Source organism: Macaca nemestrina, chromosome 7, assembly GCF_043159975.1.
Source record: "Macaca nemestrina isolate mMacNem1 chromosome 7, mMacNem.hap1, whole genome shotgun sequence".
In the NCBI taxonomy this organism is placed as follows: Eukaryota; Metazoa; Chordata; class Mammalia; order Primates; family Cercopithecidae; genus Macaca; species Macaca nemestrina.
In genome coordinates, this window is record NC_092131.1 from 63,025,503 (window position 1) to 63,050,370 (window position 24,868).

The 24,868-nt window shown below is 39.8% G+C and overlaps 2 protein-coding genes across 4 annotated transcripts in view; one reads left to right on the plus strand and one right to left on the minus strand.

Annotated features, from left to right (window-relative positions):
• Positions 1-7,975: 7,975 nt before the first annotated feature.
• Positions 7,976-18,499, minus strand: DORIP1 (dopamine receptor interacting protein 1). 3 transcript variants are annotated; one of them, XM_011741695.2, is made up of 5 exons: positions 18,365-18,499; positions 14,927-15,451; positions 12,256-12,345; positions 11,021-11,155; positions 7,976-9,865 (listed from the first exon to the last, which is right to left on the minus strand). In XM_011741695.2, the coding sequence occupies exons 2-5, from the start codon at positions 15,448-15,450 to the stop codon at positions 9,682-9,684; spliced, it is 933 nt and encodes a 310-aa protein (XP_011739997.2). In that variant the 5' UTR covers position 15,451; positions 18,365-18,499; the 3' UTR covers positions 7,976-9,681. The 3 variants fall into 3 exon arrangements, with proteins under 3 accessions (XP_011739997.2, XP_070956350.1, XP_070956349.1); XM_071100249.1 differs by having other exon boundaries at positions 18,401-18,422; XM_071100248.1 differs by lacking the exon at positions 18,365-18,499 and adding an exon at positions 18,151-18,273.
• The window catches only part of LOC105481900 (uncharacterized), an 87,926-nt gene continuing 80,637 nt past the window's right edge, over positions 17,580-24,868 (plus strand). The window contains exons 1-2 of the mRNA XM_071099234.1: positions 17,580-17,622; positions 18,023-18,751. Coding sequence (XP_070955335.1) covers positions 17,580-17,622; positions 18,023-18,699 — 720 coding nt within the window. The 3' untranslated portion in view covers positions 18,700-18,751. The remainder of the gene's footprint in view (positions 17,623-18,022; positions 18,752-24,868) is intronic.

Sequence of the window (24,868 nt, forward strand, 5' to 3'; positions counted from 1 at the left end):
GAGAGTTTCAACATATGAATTTTGGGCGGATATAAACACTCAGACTATAGTAGGGGGATAAACAGTTTTGGATAGTATGGTGGTTAAGTGGTTAAAGATTTTGAACAGGAACAAGATGGGATATTTTATCATTTGATGTCTTGGAAACTTTATTCACTTTGTCTTCACATTTTTGCTTTTGCTTTGTTCTTGCATTTTAAACTAATTCATGTATTTAACTTTTTAAAACTATTTTTACATTGTAATTTGTTCTGTGATCTTCATTTCCACAGAAATACCAGCAACGGTTTTCAGCCAACAAACTTGAAATATTTGCATCGAATTTAGTTCATTTTTCGCAACAACACTACACACTAATTTACTGTAATTTCTTGATAAAATATTGAAAGAGGAATCCATAATGGTAATGTTATGGGTGGAAGGTCTTAACTGTGAATTGTCCAGGTTCTTGGAGTGTTGAACAAAGAACAAAATACACAAAGTAACAAAAGAGGGAAACAACAAAAGACAAAGCAACAAAAGAATAGAGTAACAAAAACATAGATTCATTGTAGTGAAAGTACATGCCACAGAGGAGGAATGGGCTTCAAGAAGCAGCTCAACAGTCCCGCTACTGAAATGCTCCCCGGGGTTTTTATAAAGCCAAAAGAACTTGGGCAACACCCCTACATGACCTTTGGAGGCCTCCAGTTGGTTACACCCTATGAAGGATTGGCCTACGACCAATCAGAGGCTGAAGTGGAGGCTTGGCCCGCAGTCAATCAGAGATTGAAGTGGAAACTCCTCTCTTGCTATCACAGGAGCCAGGATGTGGCCTGTATGCTGCCTAATGTTGCCTAGAACTATCTGCACCTGCTGTTCTTTTGCTTATGCCTTAACGCTTGGTTACCCTAAATCCCTATTCTCCTGCCTCAGTAGCTAGCACTTTCATCGTGCTTACTATGTGTCAGGCAGCAAGTGCTATATATAGTAATTATTTTAATCCTCACCACTACCTTATGAGATATATTCTAGTATTATCTCCACTTTACAGTGAGGAAACAGAAATAGAGAGGTTAAGTCACAGGCCTAAAGCCACACAGCCCATGACTGAGCCTGGGTTTGAATGCAGGCAATCTAACTTTAAAATCCGGATTTAACTGCCATATTCTTGCCTTTCCTCGACAGCCTGAAAACCACAATCAAGAACTAATGATAATAGAGATAATTCGTTGATCATATAGTATGATTCACTTAGTCTGCAATTCCAGTCTTTTTCCTGGGTGAAAAAGGACAATCCTGAATTAGGTCTTCTGGCATTTTATAAGCTTGCTAAGGATAAAATTCCTAAGCTTTCTCAAAAGGAGAGGTGAAGGAAGAGGGGGAAATTTCAGAAGCCATGAGGGTTGGGAAGAAGTAGGTGAAGAAGCCCCAGGGGTCAGTTTACAAATAATATTTTAGCGGGAGTGTTGGCAGAGAGCACAGCCAGCTTTATTAAACGCATCTTGGTTGTATATTTCCCCCGACTTAAGAGTAGGTAGTGTCACAGAACAGAAGGAAAATTTGCTCGCATCATCCAAATTATAAAGTAAGGGCCGGGCGCGGTGGCTCAAGCCTGTAATCCCAGCACTTTGGGAGGCCGAGGCGGGTGGATCACGAGGTCAGGAGATCGAGACCATCCTGGCTAACATGGTGAAACCCCATCTCTACTAAAAATACAAAAAACTAGCCGGGCGTGGTGGCGGGCGCCTGTAGTCCCAGCTACACAGGAGGCTGAGGCAGGAGAATGGCGTAAACCCGGGAGACGGAGCTTGCAGTGAGCCGAGATCGCGCCCCTGCACTCCAGCCTGGGTGACACAGCGAGACTCCGTCTCAGGAAAAAAAAAAAAAAAAAAAAACAATTATAAAGTAAGTTAACAGCTGGTCGTGGTGGCTCACGCCTGTAATCCCAGCACTTTGGGAGGCCAAGGTGGGTGGATCACTTGAGGTCAGGAGTTCAAAACAAGCCTGGCCAACAGTACAACGGTACAATTTTTGTACTAAAAATACAAAAATTAGCCAGGCGTGGTGGCACACACCTGTAGTCCCAGCTACTCGGGAGGCTGAGGCGGGAGAATGGCTTGAACCCGGGAGGCAGAGCTTGCAGTGAGCCGAGATCGGGCCATTGCACTGCAGCCTGGCCGACAGAGCGAGACTCTGACACACACACACACACACACACACACACACACACACACACACACGGTTAACACACACACACACACACACACACACACACACACACACACACACACACACACACACACACACACACACACACACACACACACGGTTAATACTTTTAAGGCCAAAAAAAGTTCAGGTATTGTTTTTTCTACAGGTCCTTTACATTCTATGCCGTGGACCTCCTGCCACCTAGTGCTTTTGAAGAATACTGCAGGAGTTGGGAATCAGAAGAAATCAGACTTCAGAAATCAGAAGAAATCAGAAAAATCAGACTTTTCCTTCAGAAGTCCTTCGGACAATTTACCAAGTGTTTAAAGAAGGCCCGGCCAGGCGCGACGGCTCACGCCTGTATAATCCCAGCACTTTTTAACGCCGAGGCAGGCTGATCAGCTGGAGGCTAGGATTTCGAGACCAACCTGGCCAACATGGTGAAACCCCATCTCTACTAAAACACAAAAAAATTAGCCGGGCGTGGTGGCGAGCCCCTGCAGTCCCAGTTAGTCGGAAGGCTTGAGCCCGAGAATTGCTTGAGCCCGGGAGGAGGAGGTTGCACTGAACTGAGATTGCACCACTGCACTCCAGCTGAGGCCACAGAGCGAGACTCTGTCTCAAAATACTACTACTACTACTACTACTACTACTACTACTACTACTACTACTGCTACCACTACTACCACCACCAATACTACTACTACTACTCATTATAATAAAGAAGGCTAATCCCAAGTGACCCTCTCACTTTCCTCTCATATCTTCCCTATTATCAGAAAGAGAAAAAAAATGAGATTAATTTGTGTGGATTACTTTAGCTATGATAATTTTTTTAAAAATTTGAAGGTGTTGGAAATTTTTTATCTTTAAATGGAAGGCTTATAGCATTCTAGTGGAAATAATGGCAGTTAGGCTTTGGGGGTAGAGGTAGAGGAAATAGTACTATATAATTGTCTTTGAAATCACAAGCTGAAGGATCTGTAGTCTTTTTCCTTTACAGACCTCCTCCAGGAGTGGTAGGCAGCAACTGTGAAAGGCCTGGTTCTAAAACCTCACAGCAGTTGTTTGCAGAGTTGTCCCTCCTGTGTACTCTCAAAGCCTCGGGTACCTACCCTGCCACGGTATTTCGTTTTATACTGTCATCATTGCTTTACTCATTTTTTCTCTCGCTATAGGCATGTATACACTTCCAGGGCAGAAAGCATATCTAATTCAACTAGCAAATGGTAGATAATAAGTATATATATTAAATAAATGCTGCAGAGAAAATATGTCTGATATTACCTTGTTCTAGCTTGCAGCCCCCAAATCAAACTTAGCCTTCTTGGGAAGGGATTTTCCTAGCTGGCCAGCCATTTTCTCCAAGCCTTAACCTGATCTCTTCTTAACTTGAGCTCAGGTCAGCTCTCCTGTGTTTTTTCTCCTTCCCAATCCCTTTCCACTGCCCTAAAATTCTCATATGTTGGGTATACAGAGATACTTACTGTATCTGCTTCCTTCCTCTTCAAAAACTCCCTCAGATTTTGTCCACCCTGCCCTTAAAGCTAATTATGTTGAGTGTATTTTAATCTTTGTTATAACTCAGTGTTAGGTTAACAGGAAAAGAGAAAGTCTATTTGGGGACAATTTATTCCATCCTGGTCTTGCTTCCAAACTTCAACACTTGGGATACTATGATTAAGATGTAGGTAGAAGATTGTAAAGGAATGATACCCTTTGTAAAATAAAATAATGAATTATTGAAGATTTAAGAAGACAAATGTTTCTGAAAGCAAGTGTCCAGGTGAAATGAAATGCCTGAACAGGTGGCCACAGCTGTTTTGCTGAGTCTTACTTTGCTCTTGGAGTTTTGTCATGTTAATTATCTCTATCACCACTGTGCTGGCCTCTGGGAGTATACACTTCTTCCTTCCAAGCTCTAACTCCTTGGTTCTTGGTTCTCTTCAGTACTGTAGAGGCATGCTAGACTTTCCAAAAAGTCTTTACCGGTGTGAGCCAATCATTGGATTATCCAATCATAATTGTATAAATTATAGATGGAAGAAATGATGGTGGAGAAGTTATGGATGACCATTATTTTCTTCTTCAAACTTCTTTTGTATTACTGATTTACACATTATTTTATATTCATATTATGAAATGAGTGTTTATAAAATTCAAAGAGGCCGGGCATGCTGGCTCACGTGTGTAATCCCAGCACTTTGGGAGGCCAAGGCAGGTGGATCACCTGAGGTCAGGAGTTCAAGATCAGCCTGGCCAACATGGTGAAACTCCGACTCTAATAAAAATACAAAAATTAGCCGGGCGTGGTGGCACACACCTGTAATCCCAGCTACTCAGGAGGCTGAGGCAGGAGAATCACTTGAATCTGGGAGGCGGAGGTTGCAGTGAGCCAAGATCATGCCACTGCACTCCAGCCTGGGTGACAGAGCAAAGCTCTGTCTCAAAAATAAATAGATAAATAAATAAATAAAATAAAATTCAAAAATAAAACAAGTAATGAAAATCCATCCAAGTATATAAATAGCAAGTTTCTGATTCTACTATGGCTAACTTGTCTACACAGCTAATTTGCTCCCAAAGCTCCTGTTACATTCCACACCTTTTTTGAGGTTCCTACCAAAGCAGCTCACCTTTTCATTTTTAAGCAATATTCCTCCTGATACCTTGCAGAAGATCTTATTGAGAAAACAGTGGATAAACTATGGAACTGATTGCTCATTTGAGGATAAAAAATCTAATGTACATCTTCAGCACATAAAGAAATTATCTAGCTACAGATGGCTTCTTACTAACTTCTTCCTCCTCAGCTACAAGAGATAGAGTAAAAGGCTGTTTTCTCCCCAGGATCAAATTAAATTTGAGGTTAAAGGAGTGCCTTAGTCCATTTGTGCTGCTATAACAAAACACCTGAGATTTGGTAATTTATAAAGAACTGAAATTTATTTCTTACAGCTCTGGAAGTTGGGAAAATCAAGATGGAGATGCCAGCATCTGATGTGGCTTTTCTTGATGCATCATCACATAGCAGGAGGCAGAAGGGCAGAGGGGCCAAACTCACTCTCTGAAGCCCATTACTGGCTGGGCACAGTGGCTCATGCCTATAATTCCAGCACTTTGGGAGGCTGAGGCAGGAGAATTACTTCAGCCCAGGAGTTTGAGTCCAGCCTGGGAAACAGAGAGAGACCCTGTCTCCACAAAAAATTTTTAAAAATTAAGCAGATGTGGTGGTGCATGCCTGTAGTCCCAGCAACTTGGGAGGTTGAGATGGGAGGGTCACTTGACCCCAGCAGGTTGAGGCTGCAGTAAGCCATGATTGTGCCATGGCACTCCAGCCTGGGTGACACAGTCTCAAAAAAAAAAAAAAAGAAAAAAGAAAAAAGAAAACCTGTCTCAAAAAAAAAGTATGAGCAAACCTGTCTCAAAAAAAAAAAAAAAAAAAAAGTCCATTTATAAGGGCAACTCATCTCACTCATGAGGGCAAAGCCCTCATGACTTAATCACCTCCCCAAAGGCCCCAGTTCTCAGTACCACCACCATAGGGATTAAGATAAATGTAAAATTTGAAAGGGACACCATCATTCAAACCATAGCAAGGAGGCTGTCCAGCTGACCAGACAGTGGAGCTTGGGCCAGTACGGTGGGATGTAGGAACCCCTGATAGTAAGATATGGAATTTAAGACCTTTATAGAAATGTCTCAATAAGATGAACTTTTAAAGCTATGCAGTTTTAGGGCAGAATAATTTGATGCTGATTTTAAATGCTAGGGCATCAACAAAGGAAAAGGAGAAAATTTAAAAATTTTAAATGTTTGGTTTGGCTGTAGTTTAGTAATATCAATTACAATCATTTTACATGAACTTCTTACCCTTTCTGCCTTATAGTACATTACAGTTGTTTTCTAATAATTAAACGTCACTGAATCATTATAAAACTCAATTTTGGGCTGGGCGTGGTGGCTCACGCCTGTAATCCCAGCACTTTGGGAGGCCAAGGCAGGCATATCACCTGAAATCGGGAGTTTGAGACCAGCATGACCAACATGGAGAAACACCGTCTCTACTAAAAATACAAAATTAGCCGGGCGTGGTGGTACATGCCTGTAATCCCAGCTACTTGGGAGACTGAGGCAGGAGCATCACTTGAACCCGGGAGTCAGAGGTTGCGGTGAGCCAAGGATCGTGCCATTGCACCCCAGCCTGGGCAACAAGAGCGAAACTCCATCTAAAAAACAAACACATAAACAAAACTAAATTTTTCATATGCTCAACATGTACAGCTTTTCTTTTTTTTAATTTTAATTTTATTTTTTATTTATTCATTTATTTTTGAGACAGGTCTTGCTCTGTTGCTCGGGCTGCTCCAGTGATCTCTGCTCACTGCAACCTCCGACTCAGGCTCAAGCCATCCTCCCACCTCAGCCTCCTGCATAACTGGCACTACAGGATACAAGTGAACACCATCACACCCGACTGATTTTTGTATTTTTAGTAGAGATGGGGTCTCCCTATGTTGCCCAGGGAACTCCTGAGTCAAGTGATCCCCTCACCTCAGCCTCCCAAAGTGCTGAGATTACAGGCATGAGCCACGTGTCCTGCCATGTATAGCTTTTTATGTGTCATAGTAGTCATCTGATTATATAGTTTGCTCATACTTTAGGAAAGAAATAGAACATGGGACTCACTCTAGTAAGCATGCCTGTGGTAGTCAGTTATCCTTTCTATTCCTCTTTCATTGGATTAGATCTAGTGACAGTTTAAACAAACTCTAATAATTTATAAATTATTATAAACTACTTTGAAGGAATAAGATTATTTGCAGAAGTTAAAGAAGAAATGGTTTCTTTTGCTGAAGCTAGTTGAAGACTCCTTCTTAAATTTGCTTATTTGTTCTTTATGCCAGATTGTAGAAAAGGTTTTAAAATTATTTTTGCTGACCCTGTAGGTATAGTAGTGGTTTGTGGTATATTGATTAAAAATATATTCTGGTGCTGGGCGCGGAGGCTCATGCCTATAATACCAGCACTTTGGGAGGCTGAGGAGGGTGGATTACCTGAGGTCAGGAGTTTGAGACCAGCCTGACCAACATAGTGGAACCCCGTCTCTACTCAAAATACAAAAATTAGCCAGGTGTGGTGGCTGTGCACCTGTAATCCCAGTTACTAGGGAGGCTGAGGTGGGAGAATTGCTTGAACCAGGGAGGCGGGGGCTGCAGTGAGCCAAGATGTAACCACTGCACTCCAGTTTGCGTGACAGCGAGACTCCCATCTCAAAAAAAAAAAATATATATATATATATATATACACACACACACACACACGTGTATATATATATACACATACACACACGTGTATATATATATACACATATGTGTATATATATACACATGTGTATATATATTCTGATTATTACCTCATGTCTTTAGCTCCCCACCAATAGATTATTCTGATTTCTCTAAGGGTGTTTATAGAATTACAAAGAATTTTCCATACGCTCACCTTCACATTCCATAGATAATCTAGTTAATTCTTTTTTTTTTTTTTTTTTTAATCCTTTTTCTATTCACTGTTTGGTCAGCAGGGGATAATTTATTATTTCTATCAACTAGCTGCTACCATAAAAATAAACTATCTGTTCTCCTTAAGCCTCAACCCGGGGTCAAGAAGGAATACTCAATTTCCATTACACACTAAATATATCAGTGATATGAGTTACAGCCTAAATAACTTTTTAAAATCTGCAAAGTTCATTAGTAAGAGAAAACCTGGGAGCCTTGCCTGCAAATAAAAGAGGTAGAAAAAAATTTTTTTATTAGGATGTTCAAGGTAGTCAAGATTTTAACAAACATCTTAATCCTCACAACAACCCTGTGAGGTAGGTAAGTCATTGTTTCATGATACGCTAGTATTCCAAAAAAAGTGCATTTCCTAAAAGAATAAATGTGCATTAGGAATAATTTTGTTAATGACACCATTTATGTTTACTGTAATATTCGTTATTGTATACTTCAATTCATGCAATCAGGTGTCCCCAGAAAAGTTTACTCTAAATTAAATCCTATTCAGATACACCTGGGAAACCATCTAAATAAATCCTGGGGTGAATTTTTTTTTTTGTAAAATAAGTTTGATATATAAACAAGACTTTTCATAGTGTTTGCTAACGTGAGGCATTCTCAGTAATGTTTCACCCATATTTATCCATTCTCGGGTAAGTTTTCTCAACATGGCACCAAGCACTTTAGCAATTCAGCAGATGGCAGTGATCTGTGCTGTCATGTATAAGTTTCTAAATATATTGCAACTAATCTCAATCCCAAACCTGAAGTGAACTATTTATTGAAATGTAAACACTAAAATGGTGATAAATTTCAAAAAGTATTTTCCCTTGAGAATCTTTATTTTTTCCCTTAAGTTGCAAAAAGAAGAGTGACCTTAGGGTCTTTATAAAGAAACGTAATGTTCTGATACCTATAAAATCCTAATGATTTGTATTGCAAGTCAAAGCCGCATGCTATCAATCACTACTTATAAGGGAGCCAGTAGACATCCCTCCAAAAATTTAAGTATTCTTTTCTGTGTCAATATAAAACTTCACTAGGAAAAGAAATATTTCCAGGCACACATTTCCCCTTAAATATATATTTAAAGTGCATTTCTATTGCTAGTCCGACACTAGTAAACATCCAGTTGCCTAATATTGTTTATAGTTGTTTTATCTGCAAAATATATTAGAGCATTTCAAATTACATTTAATTATAAGATAAACACTTAGGATAGTTATATAATTTATTTGTAACAACCTGAATTAAGCTTGGAAGCTTAGCTATCACTTAAAATCCACTGGCAGGTTTATAATACTTTAGGAAATAGTTAAAAGTAATTTGCCATTATAAAGAAATAGTTTAAGCTCTGAAAAATTTCTCATACTTTTTAAACTGCTGCAGGGATACTGGGCAAATCAAACAAATAAACTAAGCCATCAATAAATTATACATTCAAATCCATACTAGATCAAATAGTGCACTTCGGATTATAGTGAGGTAGGGCAAAGAAATACAGTCAGATATATTTTGAACTGTTAAATTACATAAACTAAAATACTCTTACCTAGGTTTTACTTGAATATCCAAAAAGAAAAATTTAGAATTCAGATGACAACGTATTTCTTGAATTCAAGGACAGAATTGTAAAAATCTTTGAGGTACATATAAATAAAAAATACAAAGGCCACAAGATACTTTTTATTTCAACATAAAATATGCTCATATAAAAATAACTCAGGAAATATAAAAAAAAATTACAAACAGTTTTTGCATAGATCCTCTATATAAAACATTTACCTGGGGTTAAACACTGAAAATACACTGCTGAAACTAGTATAGTTGAACTATTTTCTTGGATACCAAGTATACACAAAATAAAAGCCCTTCATCTGGGGGAGCATGGGCAGGAGGGAAAACAACTTTTAGCATCAGTCTGTATTTATTTCTCTGTTGCTCGAATATAAACCAATGATGACAAGAGGAGAAACTCTGGGGGTTTATTTAACAAAATTAAATTCACATTTCTGAGCCCATCATAGTGCATCCAATGTCCACCAATCTGGAAAGCTGCAGAATAATGATGTTCCTCTTTGTTAAATAATGTGGCACCTTCCAACAAATACCTGCAAATTAAATAACATAGTATGGGAGAAAATTATAATACTTTGTTTTTAAGATAAACATTCCTTAAATTCGTAAATAAGGTACAAAAACATCGACATTGTTTGCATTCTGTTCCCTGAAAAAGATATCCATCTCTATAGATCATGTAATATAATTGGAAATGTGGAAATTAAGAATTTCTTAAAAACATATTTTAACAGATGAACTTATAACCTGCATGGTTCTTTTAAAAAAGAGTAAACACATACATAAGAAAACTTTTACAGGGAAAATGTTAAAAGAACCCTTTATGTCCTGATTTGTATGCAGATATTTTTATTTATAGTGATAAGTAATATTTTATGTTTAAATGATGACCACCTGCATACTATACTATTACACACTTCTTTATTTTTTTTTGAGATGGAGTCTCGCTCTGTCGCCCAGGCTGGAGTGCAGTGGTGATCTCTGCTCACTGCAAGCTCTGCCTCCCAGGTTCACGCCATTCTCCTGCCTCAGCCTCCTGAGTAGCTGGGACTACAGGTGCCCGCCACCACGCCTGGCTAATTTTTTGTATTTTTAGTAGAGACGAGGTTTCATCATGTTAGCCAGGTTGGTCTTGATCTCCTGACCTTGTGATCCGCCCACCTCGGCTTCCCAAAGTGCTGGGATTACAGGCTTGAGCCACCACGCCTGGCTACTACACACTTCTTTGACTTGAAATACAAATATTAGCCAGTATGTGTCAGGAATAAAATATTGTGCTATTACTCTACTATCCAGTATTATGTGTCAGGCACTATCTTAAACACTTAGTATGTGCTTATTAAATCTTTACAATAAATGCATTAGGTTGATACCATCATCTCTGTTTTATAGATAAGAAAACTGATATGTAAACTGGTTAAGTTGTTGACCCAAAGTTAACTTACAAAAGATGGGGCTAGGATTTGAATTCAATTCTGTCTATTCTACAGTCCACATACCTACCCACTATGTGCACTGCTAGTAACTGACTCCCTCTAATAAATTCTGATTCTATTCAGAATACATAAATTTAGAGACAGATATGATCGTTTTCAACAATATCTCTTACGGGCTAGTCAAAATCATGATATAACAGGATAACTTTTTTTATTAGTTTTATAAAGAAACAACAACAAAAAAACACCTACTTGTGATCAGACAAATCCAAGTAATAGGGTACATATGCCAGATCTTCAGATTTCCAATGCTGCATATTTAAGACAACAAAAGGGGGTGCCCCATGGCAGAAAACTCGTTGGGAAAATTCTCTTAAGCCACCACACCTAAAATAGAAAACAGGCATGAACATTATTACACTTGGGACAAAGTTGCCTCTCAACACTTCAGAGTTGTCTTTATGACTTTAATTTTCTTATAATTATCTATTATAGGTATAGGTAATGGTTAATATCTATAGGTATAGGGTAATTACTACCTTGTATCACCTAATAGTTCCAGAAGTTTATAAGCTGTGTTCCTTACACTAGAAATGATGTTTAAAACTCCAGGAAATGCTAGCTATTTCTATATAAGCCAATGAAGGCATAACTCTGCAGAACTGATATGAACACTTTTATATTTCACTCTATATGCTGGTTTCAAATAATCATGGAGAGGGGAAATAATATGACTCTAATTGCTTCCTTTTGCCATTAGACTCTTTGATAAGCATGAACAAATTCTGTTCCCTCATATTATGAGGTATTAAGTATATGGATCAGAATATAAGAAGTTGAATTATACAGTAAAATCTTGATTAACCGGAATGCTCAGGGTACAGTATTCTGATTAATAAACATTATTAACTAAACCAAATTAACCACAAAACCATCTGTTTCAGTATTTGTTGCTACAATATATTCGTTCACTTTCTGGACTTAATAGGTAAATTAACAGAATGTATTTTTATCTTTCCTTTTGTAATTAATCAGCTATAAGATCATCGTTCTAAATATTAATTCTCATTATACAATAATGTAGTCACAGAAAATTTTAAGAGATTGGGATGAATATGTTCTGCTTCTCTCAACTTTTACTAGGTTAAGTTTTGTAGTTGTCATTTACCTCTTTCTCCTAAATGGGGAGTGTAGGAAAAAATCCAGATATTTGAGGGTCCCGATTAGCTGGGTTCCGGTTAACCAAAGTTTTACTGTACCTACTCAGCAGTGGGGGGGGGGGGGGGGAAACGAAAAGGTATTTGCTTTGTATTCATCAATCAGCTGTAGTACCATATTCTATGTAGTGATATACTCCGTAACAAAAACACTGTAAAATGTCATAGTAAACTAGGTTAATAAGATTCATAAAGTACTTCAAGGAGCACATCTTCCTACGTTTCCTTATAAACACATACTGTCATTTTAAATGTCTATCGTATACTCACCCGTGCTCTTCACAGAGTCCAATCTTGGAACAGAATAACTCATCCACAGCCAGCCTTATCAAGTTTCCATGTGGAATTTCTTGGGGAGGACTACAATAATTTTCAAATGCATGTAAGAACTGCTTCAACATTTTATATCTTATTATATTATTATAACAAATTTTACAGCTCAGTACTTTATTAGCAAAATCAATTATACCAAGTATAACCTCTATTACACATTTGGAATTTCTTGCAGATAGTAACCAGTTGAACTCAATAAACACTAATTATGAAATTTTCAAAGAAACATATTTTTGTAGAAACAATCCTGATATATCCAGTTGCTGCTACGTTAATCTGAAACATTTGTGAGAAGATTCAAAAGAGGCAATCTGGTCTCGTGGGAAGGAACTAGGACCCAGAATCAGGGGAGCAGCTGATTAGCTACCTGATTAAATGTAAGTAATAATCATTCTTGGCCTCAGGTACCTGATCTGTTAAAAAATTTTTTTTTCTACATTATTTCAGAGGTTGCTTTAAATATAGGATTTTTTAAAAAGTAGGCAAAACCTTAAAAGTTATAGAGTATGAAAAATATTTTATTAAATAGTACACAATATAATATAGAATTATAAATTTGTCATTATAGTTTCAAAATATTTACAGATGCAAAGAAACTAGTTTTAAAAAAACAAGATATTAGGCTGGGTGTGGTGGCTCACGCCTGTAATCCCAGCACTTTGGTAAGCTGAGGTGGGTGACTCAGGAGTTTGAGACCAACCTGGGCAACATAGCAAGATCCCATCTCTACAAAAAAATACAAAAATTAGCCGGGCATGGTGGTGCACGCCCCTGGTCCCAGCTACTTGGGGGGTGCTGAGACAGGAGAATCTCTTGAACCCAGGAAGTCAACATTGCAGTAAGCTGTGATCACACCATTATACTTCAGCCTGGGAGATGGAGTGAGACCCTGTCTCAAAAAAAAAAAACAAACAAAAAAAACCCAAAAAAACATTAGCTGGGCATGGTGGCAAATACCTGTAGTCCCAGCTACTGGAGAGGCTGAGGTGGTGAGGCATGAGGTAGGAGGATCACTTGAGCCCGGGAGTTCAAGGCTGCAGTGAGCTATGATCACTGCAACACTTCTGAGTTGTCTTTATGTCTTGAAAATTATTTCCATTGATAGATATTTCAAATTAGCAATGCAGGAAAATAGAAAAAACATATTTCAGATAAATATAAGTTTAACAAATTAGGGTATGTGAGGTACATTTCCAAATGGGAACAATCTATCAGGCTGTTTTTCTGGACCATAGGGCCAAATACCTTTCTGCCAACAATGTGTTTGGGTCTGTTTTTCTTCCACTGGCAATTATCCCCTTTCCAGCTCATGTCCCTTGGAGGCTTTCATGTTTCCCAACACTCCACTAGGGCTTGCCAATTTGGACTCTGTCCCTATCATTTACCAGGTGGGAGATCTGCCTTTTTTCTGAAAGCCAAAAACACTCATCTGGCTCCTTGCACCTTTTCTGTTCAAAATAAAAGCTGCTTACATCCACATCTCCACGTGTGAGATGCCAAGTTCTGGCTTTCTGTCTATAATTATGTCTTGGCCATGATATGAAAGAATATTTTTAATTTTCTTGTTCATGTGGAACTAGCCCTCCTGACAAAGACCTATTGAAAGGGCGAAACATTCCAAAACAGTATAAAGCGCTCTTAAAGCGGTTAAATTTGTGACACTAAGAATCATCTATAGTCATATTAGTAAATTCAAGTAAGAGTAATGTATTTTTCATACTAATTCATTACTTTGCTACTGACAAGGTTATCAGCTGGTTTTGTAAAGTAATTATAAGATGTTTGGATGTAACCAGCTGTGACACTGTTTTCAGGGGACCTGTAGAAGAATCTTGCATTTGTGTGATTGCTTCATGCATAAGTAATTATAAAGGCTCTGTACTTTATTTTATTTATTTATTTATTTATTTTTTTTGAGACGGAGTCTCACGCTGTTGCCCAGGCTGGAGTGCAGTGGCGCGATCTCGGCTCACTGCAAGCTCCGCCTCCTGGGTTCACGCCATTCTCCTGCCTCAGCCTCCTGAGTAGCTGGGACTACAGGCGCCCGCCACCGCGCCCGGCTAATTTTTTGTATTTTTAGTAGAGACGGGGTTTCACTGTGGTCTCGATCTCCTGACCTTGTGATCCGCCCGCCTCGGCCTCCCAAAGTGCTGGGATTACAGGCTTGAGCCACCGCGCCCGGCCTAAGGCTCTGTACTTTAACGAGTACTTTGGCAATACTGTCATTTGTCATCCAATGGGGACACATTCCCTGAGAAATGTATCCTTAGATGATTTCATAGTGTGTAAACATCCTAGAATGTGCTTACACAAAACTAGATTTATAACCTTTTACACACGTAGGGTATATGGTAAAGCCTATTGCTCCTAGGCTACAAATCCATACAGCGTGTTACTGTACTTAATACTGTAGGCAATTTTAACAAAATGGTCTTTGTGTACCTAAACATAGAAAGGTATACTAAATACACAGTATCCTACAAACCAGCATGGCATATGTGGTCCTCTGTTGAACCAAATGTTATTATGGGGTACACGACTACATATCTAAAGCAACATTCATTAAAAAAAAAGTATAAGTGACAAAACAGATGTTAGACCAACTTACTTTATATTAATTGTGCGCTGCTGATCCTCCTGCACTCGAGTTGGGCATCGCCAGTTGGAACAGTAACTCTCTTGAATGGTAGACATGAGATTTTCAAGATTTTTCGTAAAATTATCATGCTCATTCCCAAACAAATCAATGATTAATGAAGCTTTATGGACTTCAGATTTGTATTGCTGTTTTTCCATCTTGTCCCAAATCCAAAGTAGCTTCACAGTTGTAAAACTGTAGGTGTCCATTAAATAAAGAAAACAGTCTACAAACTCTCTACCAAAATGAAGAGAGAGTTCCCTAGGGAAATTTTCATTTTCATTAAGAATGACATATAATAACATCAAGAATCCATCTATGGTGCAGGTATTTTTCAGTCTTATTTCAACATACAGCGGTGTACAGGATACTGCTTTGCGGCCAGCTTTGATAGTAAAAACACCCCCCCAAGGAAGAACAGGCCTCCAAAATGATCGATCTTGGTTATAGTTATTTTTAATTGATGCTTTGATCTCTTCAAACAGTGTCTTCATCCTACATTTTAAAAGTTTAAAACAGAACACATCAACTTGTAACTTTGCATATTAAATGCATAATATGTTTAAATGAAAATAAATCTATCTAAAGACTCAAATCAAATGTGTTATTAGGCCTCCCAACATAGCAAAAAAATTTAAATGAGCCACTTTTTGGGCGCTATGCATGCTCTCTGGAAAGAGCATTTAAGAAGTTTCAGTCTTTTTTTGAGGTACAGATGGCCATTTGATAGTCTTTATATCAATTACATTGCAGATTTTATCTGTGACAGAGGGAAACCCTGTGATAAAAAAAAAAAATCCTGAGGCCAGGTGTGGTGGCTCACATCTGTAATTCCAGAACTTTGGGAGGCCGAGGTGGGCAGATCACCTGAGGTCGCAAGTTCAAGACCAGCCTGACCAACATGGAGAAACCCCATCTCTATTAAAAATACAAAATTAGCTGGGCGTGGTGGCACATGCTTGTAATCCCAGCTACTCAGGAGGCTGAGGCAGGAGAATCGCTTGAACCTGGGAGGCGGAGGTTGCGGTGAGCCGAGACTGCACCAGCTGAGATGACGCCATCTCGTTCCAGCCTGGGCAACAAGAGTGAAACTCCATCTCAAAAAAAAAAAAAAAAAAAAAAAAAAAATTCCTAAATGAAAATAAAGCTATTAAAAACATAAATTAAGTTTGGCTAGGCATATTCCTAATGTAAACCTCCTCCTCCTTCCAAAATATAGGCTGTGCTTGCTTCATTTTCTTGTTAATATGGGTGGTTCCATTTAAGAAACTAATATAATGGGATCTCTTAATTGGGGGTACAGAATAATAGCTATTCCGTAATCTTTGTATTAACTATACTACATATTTTATCTGTTGTATAGAAAAACTATGTTAAAAAAAAAAAACTCCTGTTGCTATATAGACTAAGACTAATTCTGACATTTAGCTTTGAAAGACAGCATGAGGAGTAATCATGAAATCAATCTTAAGTGAATAGTAGCATAGCTAATATTGCTAATTACTTTCGGATTTTTATGTGCAACTCAGAATTGTGCTATTAATTGTGCAATTTAGATATACTATAATTTTTAACTACAGAGGCTATGCTATGAAGATCTGATTCAGAACTTGATAAATATCCTGATTATTCTCTATGCATGTTTTGGGAATGAACCAAAGCATCCTCCCTTTTCAAACTGGCACTTTTCCCCCAATCTTGAGGACCACTAGGCACTTTGTTTTTAAAGCCACGGTGAGTATTTTCATAAATATGTTGTGTTATATGTATGTTACATAGCGCACATATTTTTGAAAGAAATGAGTTCTTTTTGCCATTGTATTGAAAAAACTCCTTCACTTTACTTGGGACAAGCAAATAAACTAACAACATCATAATGTTTTCCAAGGTTACTTTTGCGGAGAAGTATTGTTATCAAAAAAGGGAGGCATCTGAGGAGCGGAAACAGAGAAACGAGTGACTGAGATCAGTGTCTTATTTTGACCATCTTTTCAAGTGCTGCATCCTCCCCAACACAACATGAACTCAACACTTAATAAAGCTGCAGTCCTACGTGTTTTATTTGTGTAAGAAACTAAGTTCAAAACATTCTGCAACACGAGTAAAAATTCACTTCTGCAATATATTAAACACACATGAACACAGTGCTTTCAGTTTGAAGCAAGACATTGTGGACTCTAAAATATCCAGTAACTATATTTAGTATGAAGAGTGGAAGTTTATATCTAGTTGGCCAACACATTGATTCTAGTCATCCACTTAGGAAGAAGAGGGTGTGGCAAATCTGTAGCCTAGGAAAACACAAACTCAGTTTCTTCTTAATAGAAACTGACACGTTTTGCTTACAAATATTTTAAAAAAACAATTAGGCATTCAAATACTTTAATAAACGAAAACAACTTTATGGTTTATTTCCGTTGAATTTCAAAGAACTCTGTAGCAAGGTTTAAGATTGCTTAAAGAGCCTGAGTTCAGATTCCTAAAATAGTGCATTGGAAAGGAAGCATAAATCTCTAGGATATTTTCTTCAAATTATCTTTAAACATGACCAAATGAAGTGTAACTAGCTCTGTAAAGCAATAGTTACACTCTAAGAGAATTAAACTATAATGATATATATGGCATGAAACTCCAGTGTTTCTCTGGGAAAAACGGGAGGAGGGAAGGTTTGGAAGAACTAGAGGATACTAGTTTCATCATGAACTTGATTTATTCCAAAGTAAATTGCAATAAAAATGGGGGGTGGGGAGAAATGATGGAAAGATAGCTGTAAAGAGCTTTACTTAAAATTGTCTTAGCTGTTTAGCTAGGAACTGTAATCGGAAGGACTGGAGGATGTATTCCACTGGCTTTATTCTCCAGGCTCAACGGGCCCTCCAATTTGAATAAACCTGGAAAACTCTCCCGACCTCTATTTCTTTGGCAAAACATCTTTCTTTCGTGGTGACTTCCAAGGGAGGCAATCGGTACCCCAAGGTAGCTGTGAGGACCCCACCACCTGCCCAAGGCTTTGAATGCCAGACTCCCTAAGGACTCAGGGGTTCTAAAGGTCCCCTCTCAAATCAGAGCCCGAAATACGCCTCAAAAATACAACCACGCGCTACCACTCCCGGCAGCGCAGGGCTTCCGGACAGGAGCAAGACAGACGCGAGGCGTGCGCCCCCGGGGAGCCCCCACGCTCCGGCCACGCCCACCTTGGCCCTGGGCAGCCGCGCCCGGGAGGCCTGGCACCGAGGCGGGCGGGTCTCCGAGTTAGGGGCCCGCGAGTCGGCTGGGCGCCCCCGCCTCTGTCCGGGCAGTGCCCCGCCGAGTGCTCAGGACTGCGGGCAAACGGGCTGGAGGGCCGGGCCGCGGAAGGCGTTCTCACACCGGCCAGTCTCCGTCCACCAGGAAGCCAACTCCTCGTACCTCCCCGGGGACCGAAAACCGCCGGTGCCGCCGCACCCGCCGCCGCCGCCGCCTGCTCATGGAGAGCCCGGGCTGCTGCCGCCGCCGCCGCCGCCGCCGCCGCCTCATCTATGAGTACCGCCGGCTGTCTCGGCCTCCCCCGGCGTGAGTTCTGGGCTCTGGCACGGCCTCCATGGCACCCGCTGCGGCGGGAGCCACAGCAGCTCCAGCGCCCAGGCCCAATCCCCCTGGACCCACGGAGCCAGGACAGCGGGACACGTCGCTTCTTATTACGGAGGAAGATTCGGCACGACCTCCGCCCCCTCCCCCCAACCCCCCCGTTTCCAGCCGCCTGACAGCGCAGCTGCGCAGGCGCGAAGACGCCCCAGCCTAACGTGCGTGTGTCGGGTGTGTATACAGCATCCAGATTCGCCCAATGGGATCCAGGATCAGGTGTGGGGGGCGGGACCTCGCAGAGAGGGGCGGGGTTCCAGTGTTAGAAGGTGGGTGGGGAAGCCGGAAGTGGGCAGGGTTTGCACGGAGGCGGAGCTTTATTGGCAAACCTGATTGGCTTTTTGAGGTTTGTACCATTTTAGGACTTGATTTTAGTTTGCTTCTGGGTTTTGTTTTCTCAGATTCTTAACCGAGAAAGAAAGCTTTGTTTTCTCAGTAAATTACAGGTTTTTAAGCTTTTGATTTAAGTATTTACTTAGCAAACAGTTTAATTAATCTGTTAAATGCCAGCTTTAGTGTTCAAGTTAATTATTGGCCAATATGCTGTAATTTACAGTGAAAGTTAACCCCATTTTGAAAAATTAGATTGCTTTAATTCCATTGTAAAGTTGAAAAAATTGGGGTTGGGAGATAATAAGGTCCCACACAGCAAGTGACAGAGCTGGAAATTAAAGTTTGTACAACTTAATGCTAGTTTGTGGGCTCAACCACTATTTCTGTTCATTAGGGCCTAGTTTTTGTATCTCCCATAAAGAGGCAAGGCCCTATATGGCTCTGCATCTGGAGAATACATGCCATCCTGCAAAAACTACCTCTGCTTGTAAGTAGGCATGGAGATCTGGTTGAGATTTTTCCCTATCTAGCCTTTCAACAAATAATGAGGGTCTGGAAAGTTAGCTCTAACCTTCAGAACTCATGAGGGCTGATGAGAGAGCTCAGGGCCGTCCTAGTGAATCACTGTGGTTCTCAGTCACAGGCTGAGCCTGGAAGAAGCTGGATGCCTTCTTGACGAGTGTGATGGTCGGCCAAAGCTATGGAGGGAAACTTCCTCATGGATCTGTCTAAAAAAGTCTAGAAATGGAAGAGAGACATCCATTTCTTGAGTTTTGGCTGTGCCCAAAAAAGAATAATTAATAGTTCTGGCAAAGCCTGCTCTTTTTGGTTTCCTGTTTTTTTCTTATTTCTTACGGTGTTTTATAGATGAGAAAACTGAGGCTCTTAGAGATTAAACAAACTAGTGTGTTGGAAAACTTGCAAAAATTCACTCTCAATATTAATCCTATCCAACAGGTAGAAAAGCCCTTTAAAAATGTTTGTAAATGTGGATTATGTGTTTAATTATAAATCCCTCACAAGACATGGAGTTCATTTTATACTGATTAGGTCATTCTCTTCCTGAAAACAGCCATAATATGGTGGATGACACCATTTCTGGAAAATAGTATTGAGATTGCTCATTAAACTCTGCCGAGTCTCAGCTAGCTGAGGGAAACATGGATTCCTTGAATACTTGGATAATTCACAAACATCACTGAGGCCTTTAACTGAAATTTCCATTCTGCATCATTTCCACTGTCTTCAAAATCTGACATCTAAGTTGTAGGGTGTTTTTAGATATCTTTACTGAAGTATAATTGGCATAGAATATATAGAGCATACTTAAAGTGTATAATTTTATCAGTTTTGACATATGTATACCCCCTTGAAACCATCACTGTGATCAAATGAGTATGTCCATCACCCTTAAAGTTTCTGCTTACCTACCGCCCTCCAACTCTGCCTTTTTTTTTTTTTTTTTCAGAATCCTGATCTATTACCTAGGCTGGAGTGCAGTGATATGATCTCGGCTCACTGCAACCTCCGCCTCCCTGGATCAAGAGATTCTGGTATCTCAGCCTTACAGGTAGCTGGGATTACAGACATGCACCACCATGCCTGGCTGATTTTTGTATTTTTTGTAGAGGCAGAGTTTCACCATGTTGGCCAGGCTGGTCTCGAACTCCTGGCCTCTGGTGATCTGCCCACCTTGGCCTCCCAAAGTGCTGGGATTACAGGTGTGAGCCACGACACCTGGCCCTCATTCTCTTAACAGTGTATTTTGAAGAGAAGTTTTAACTTTTAATAAAGTTTAATTTATTTATTATTTTATGGATTGCATTTTTAGTGTTGTTTCTAAGAAATTTTTCCCTACCCAGGCTCACAAAGAAATTTTCCTATGTTTTCTTATAAAAGTTTTACATGTTCAGGCTGTACATTTAGATCTATGATGCATTTTAGTTAACTTTCTTACATGGTTTGAGGCATGTATCCAAGTTCATATTTGACGTATGGATACCCAATCATCGCAGCAATTTTTTTTTAAAAGCCTGTACTTTTTCCACTGGATTTTTTTTGTGCTTTTGTCAAAAATTAGTTGCCCACCTGGGTGCAGTGGCTCACGCCTGTAATCCCAGCACTTTGGGAGACTGAGGCAGGCAGATCACAGGGTCAGGAGATCGAGACCATCCTGGCTAACACGGTGAAATCCCGTCTCTACTAAAAATACAAAAAAATTAGCTGGGCATGGGCAGGTGTCTGTAGTCCCAGCTACTAGGGAGGGTAAGGCAGGAGAATGGCGTGAACCCGGGAGGCGGAGCTTACAGTGAGCCGAGATTGTGCCACTGCACTCCAGCCTGGGCAACAGAGCAAGTCTCCGTCTAAAAAAAAAAAAAAAAAAAATTAGTTGCCAAATACCAATTTATAAACTATTTATTATCAATCGTCAACCATATGTCACACAGTATGCTAGCACTGGAGATATGTATCGGTAAGTGTTCTTTGGTTGCAAAGACTAGAGACCAATATTGTTAATTTAATTAGGACATTTATTGGAAGGAGGAGTGATATAATAGAATTAAAGAAAATTAAAATGTATTGGAAGGATGTGAGGTATAATAGAATTAATTTAAAGAAAATTCAAGAAAAGAAAATACAGCTGGGCATGGTGGCTCATGCCTGTAATCACAGCACTTTGGGAGGCCAAGGTGAGAGGATTGCCTGAGCCCAGGACTTCTAGACCAGCCTACGTAGCAAGACCTCATTTTTAATAAAAATCAAAAGTATTAGCCGGATGTGATGGCACATGCCCGTGGTCCCAGCATCTTCAGGGCTAAGGTAGGTGGATGGCTTGAGCCCAGGAGGTTAAAGCTGCCATAAGGTTTAATCATGTCACTGCACTCCAGCCTGGGCAACAGAGTGAGACTGTCTCAAAGAAAAAAATAGAAAAGACAAGACAAAAGACAAGACCTTGATTGATAAAGCGGGGAGGTGGTTTCCCAAAGGACGATGAAGACCTATTAACAGAAGAAGAAAAAATAGTGCTAGGGAGATGTCTGCTACAGTAATGTGTCCAAACTTTTAAAAAGTCCATACATGGTAAATGATGAGAATCAGGCAATGTGTGAGGATAAACTGAGGGATATGCGTAAACTGATGTCTATATGAGGTGTGGCAAAAAATTTACATATTCTTTATGTCATTGTAAGAACAAGCAAAGTATTAGGGATTATATGGAATGTTGAATTTATATAAAACTTCTCAATAAAATTCATCTAAAAACTTGATAAATAAAAGCTTATTTCCATGATATGGTTTTTATTTCAAATCATTACTTAAACCTAATTATAATATACCCAAGGAAAAGTGTATCTATTGTAATTATACAGCTTAATGAATTTTCAAAGTGAACACATGTGATGTTTATTCCAATTAAGTATACCTGCATAACAAATTATCCCAAAAGGTAATGGCTTAAAATAGCAACATTTATTTTACCGATGAAGTTGAAATTTAGGCAGGGCTGAAATAGCTTGAAAGCTGGGAGCCTGGAATCCAAAGTCTCCTTCTATATTAGTTTGTTCTTGCATTGCCATAAGTAACTACCTGAGATTAGGCAATATATAAAGAAGAGGTTTAATTGGCTCACAGTTCTGCAGGCTGTATAGGAAGCATGACTGGGGAGGCCTCAAAAAACCACAATCATGGCAGAAGGCAAGAGGGTAGCAGGTACCTCGTACATGGCTGGAGCAGGAGGAGGAGAGCGAAGGAGGAGGTGTTACACACTTTTAAACAACTAGATCTTGTGAGAACTCACTATCACAAGAACAGCAAGGGGGAAGTCTGCCCCATGATCCAATAAACTCCCACCAGGCCCCTCCTGCAACATTGGGGATTACCACTGGACATGGAATTTGGGGGGGGGGACAAAAATCCAAACTATATCACCTTCACTCATTGACTGGTTGTTGATACTGCCTGTCGTCTGGGTAGCTGCCTCTATGACCAGAATACTTACAAATGGTCTTTCCATGTGGCTCTGTGACTTTCTTACAGCATGGTGACTGGGTACTAAGTTGAGTGTCCCAAGAAAGAGAGCCAGGTGGAAGCTCTATTGCCTTTTCTAACTGTGCTAGTTTGTTCTCACATTGCTATAAAGAAATACCTGAGGCTGGATAATTTATAAAGAAAAGAGGTTTAATTGGCTTGTGGTCCCGCAGGCTGTGCAGGAAGTATGATTCTGGCATCTGCTTGGCTTCTGGGGAGGCCTCAGGAAACATACAATCATGGTGGAAGCGAGAAGGGGAAGCCAGCACGTCTTACATGGCCAGAGCAGGAACAAGAGAGAGTGGGGAGGTGCCACACACTTTTAAACAACCAGATCTTGTGAGAGTTCTGTCATGAGAATAGCACCAAAGGGAGAAATCTGCCCCCATGATTTAATCACCTCCCACCAGGCCCTACCTCCAACATTGGGGATTACAATTTGACATGAGATATGGGCAGGTATGCAAATCCAAACCCTATCACTAACCTAGTAACCGAAGTCATGCAGTGTCAGTTCTAGTGCATTCTATTTGCTAGAGGCGAGTCACTAAGGCCAGTTCTGTATTCAAGGGGAGAAAATTGTGTTTCACCTTTTGATAGAGTTTCAGAACATCTGTGGATATGTTTTAAAACCACCACACTTATGTAATAAGCTCCCAGATCAAAAAGCAGAACATTACCAGCATCCCAACCTCCTCTTCCTTTCATTACCTCCCATCCCAAGAGTAATGATTATGCTGATTTCTTTTTTTTTTTTGGAGACAGAGTCTCGCTCTGTGGCCCAGGCTGGAGTGCAGTGGTGCTATCTCGACTCACTGCAAGCTCCACCTCCCAGGTTCACGCCATTCTCCTGCGTCAGCCTCTCAAGTAGCTGGGACTACAGGCGCCAGCCACCACGCCCGGCTAATTTTTTGTATTTTTAGTAGAGACAGGGTTTCACCGTGTTAGCCAGGATGGTCTCGATCTCCTGACCTCGTGATCCGCCCGCCTCAGCCTCCCAAAGTGCTGGGATTACAGGCGTGAGCCACCGTGCCCGGCCGATTATGCTGATTTCTAACAGCAGAGATTACTGTTGCCTGTTTTTATATTTTATATAAATGGAATAATAAAACATAGCCTTTTATGTGTCTAGCTTGTTTCCCTCAACGTTGTGAGATTTATATATGTTGTTCTATGTAGATTGTCCTTATTAGTATTCTGTTTTATAAATAGCACAAAATTTATCTAATTTTTTTCTTGATAAGTGGGTAGTTTCTAGTTTCTAGTTTTTGGCTAATATGAAGAGTTCTGATTTGAAATTCTAATACATGTCTTTTGGTATTATTTATATAATATATACATAAGTATGTGTTTCTAGGACATGTTTTTGGTATTTTTATGTATGTAATACACATACATGCGTGTACTGAAATTCATGTAGAGGTGAAATTACTGAGTTTAGGGTATTTTATGTTCAACTTTGGTAGACACTGCCAAACAGTTTTTCAAACTGTACCATCTGCAGTGAGGGATCATGAATATGATTTCTTAATACTAGGTTTTATGCCTGAAATGACTGACGCAGTCCTCTTTCAATATGTATTCATGATGATCTCCTTAAATTCTTGAAAGTTACCATTGACAGAAGACTGGGCTCAGCTGGCTCTGTTGGCAGAATGTGGCTTCCTCAGCATGGTAGTCTTACACGGAGGCTCAGGGCTCTAAGAGAGTAAGTGTTTCAGTGAACAAGGGCAGACACTGCATGCCCTTTTATGACCTAACTTAGAAGTCTAGCCCAGTTTTCTTTTTTTTTTTTTTTTTTTTTAAATTTATTTATTATTATTATACTTTAAGTTGTAGGGTACATGTGCATAACGTGCAGGTTTGTTACATATGTATACTTGTGCCATGTTGGTGTGCTGCACCCATCAACTCATCATTTACATCAGG

Coding starts and splice junctions, on each gene's coding strand:
- DORIP1 (XM_011741695.2), bottom strand. CDS start 15,450: ATGAAGACACTGTTTGAAGAGATCAAAGCATCAATTAAAAATAACTAT. Junction 12,346..14,926: donor CAGCGCACAATTAATATAAA/GTAAGTTGGTCT, acceptor AAATTATTGTAG/TCCTCCCCAAGAAATTCCAC. Junction 11,156..12,255: donor GGACTCTGTGAAGAGCACGG/GTGAGTATACGA, acceptor TTTCTATTTTAG/GTGTGGTGGCTTAAGAGAAT.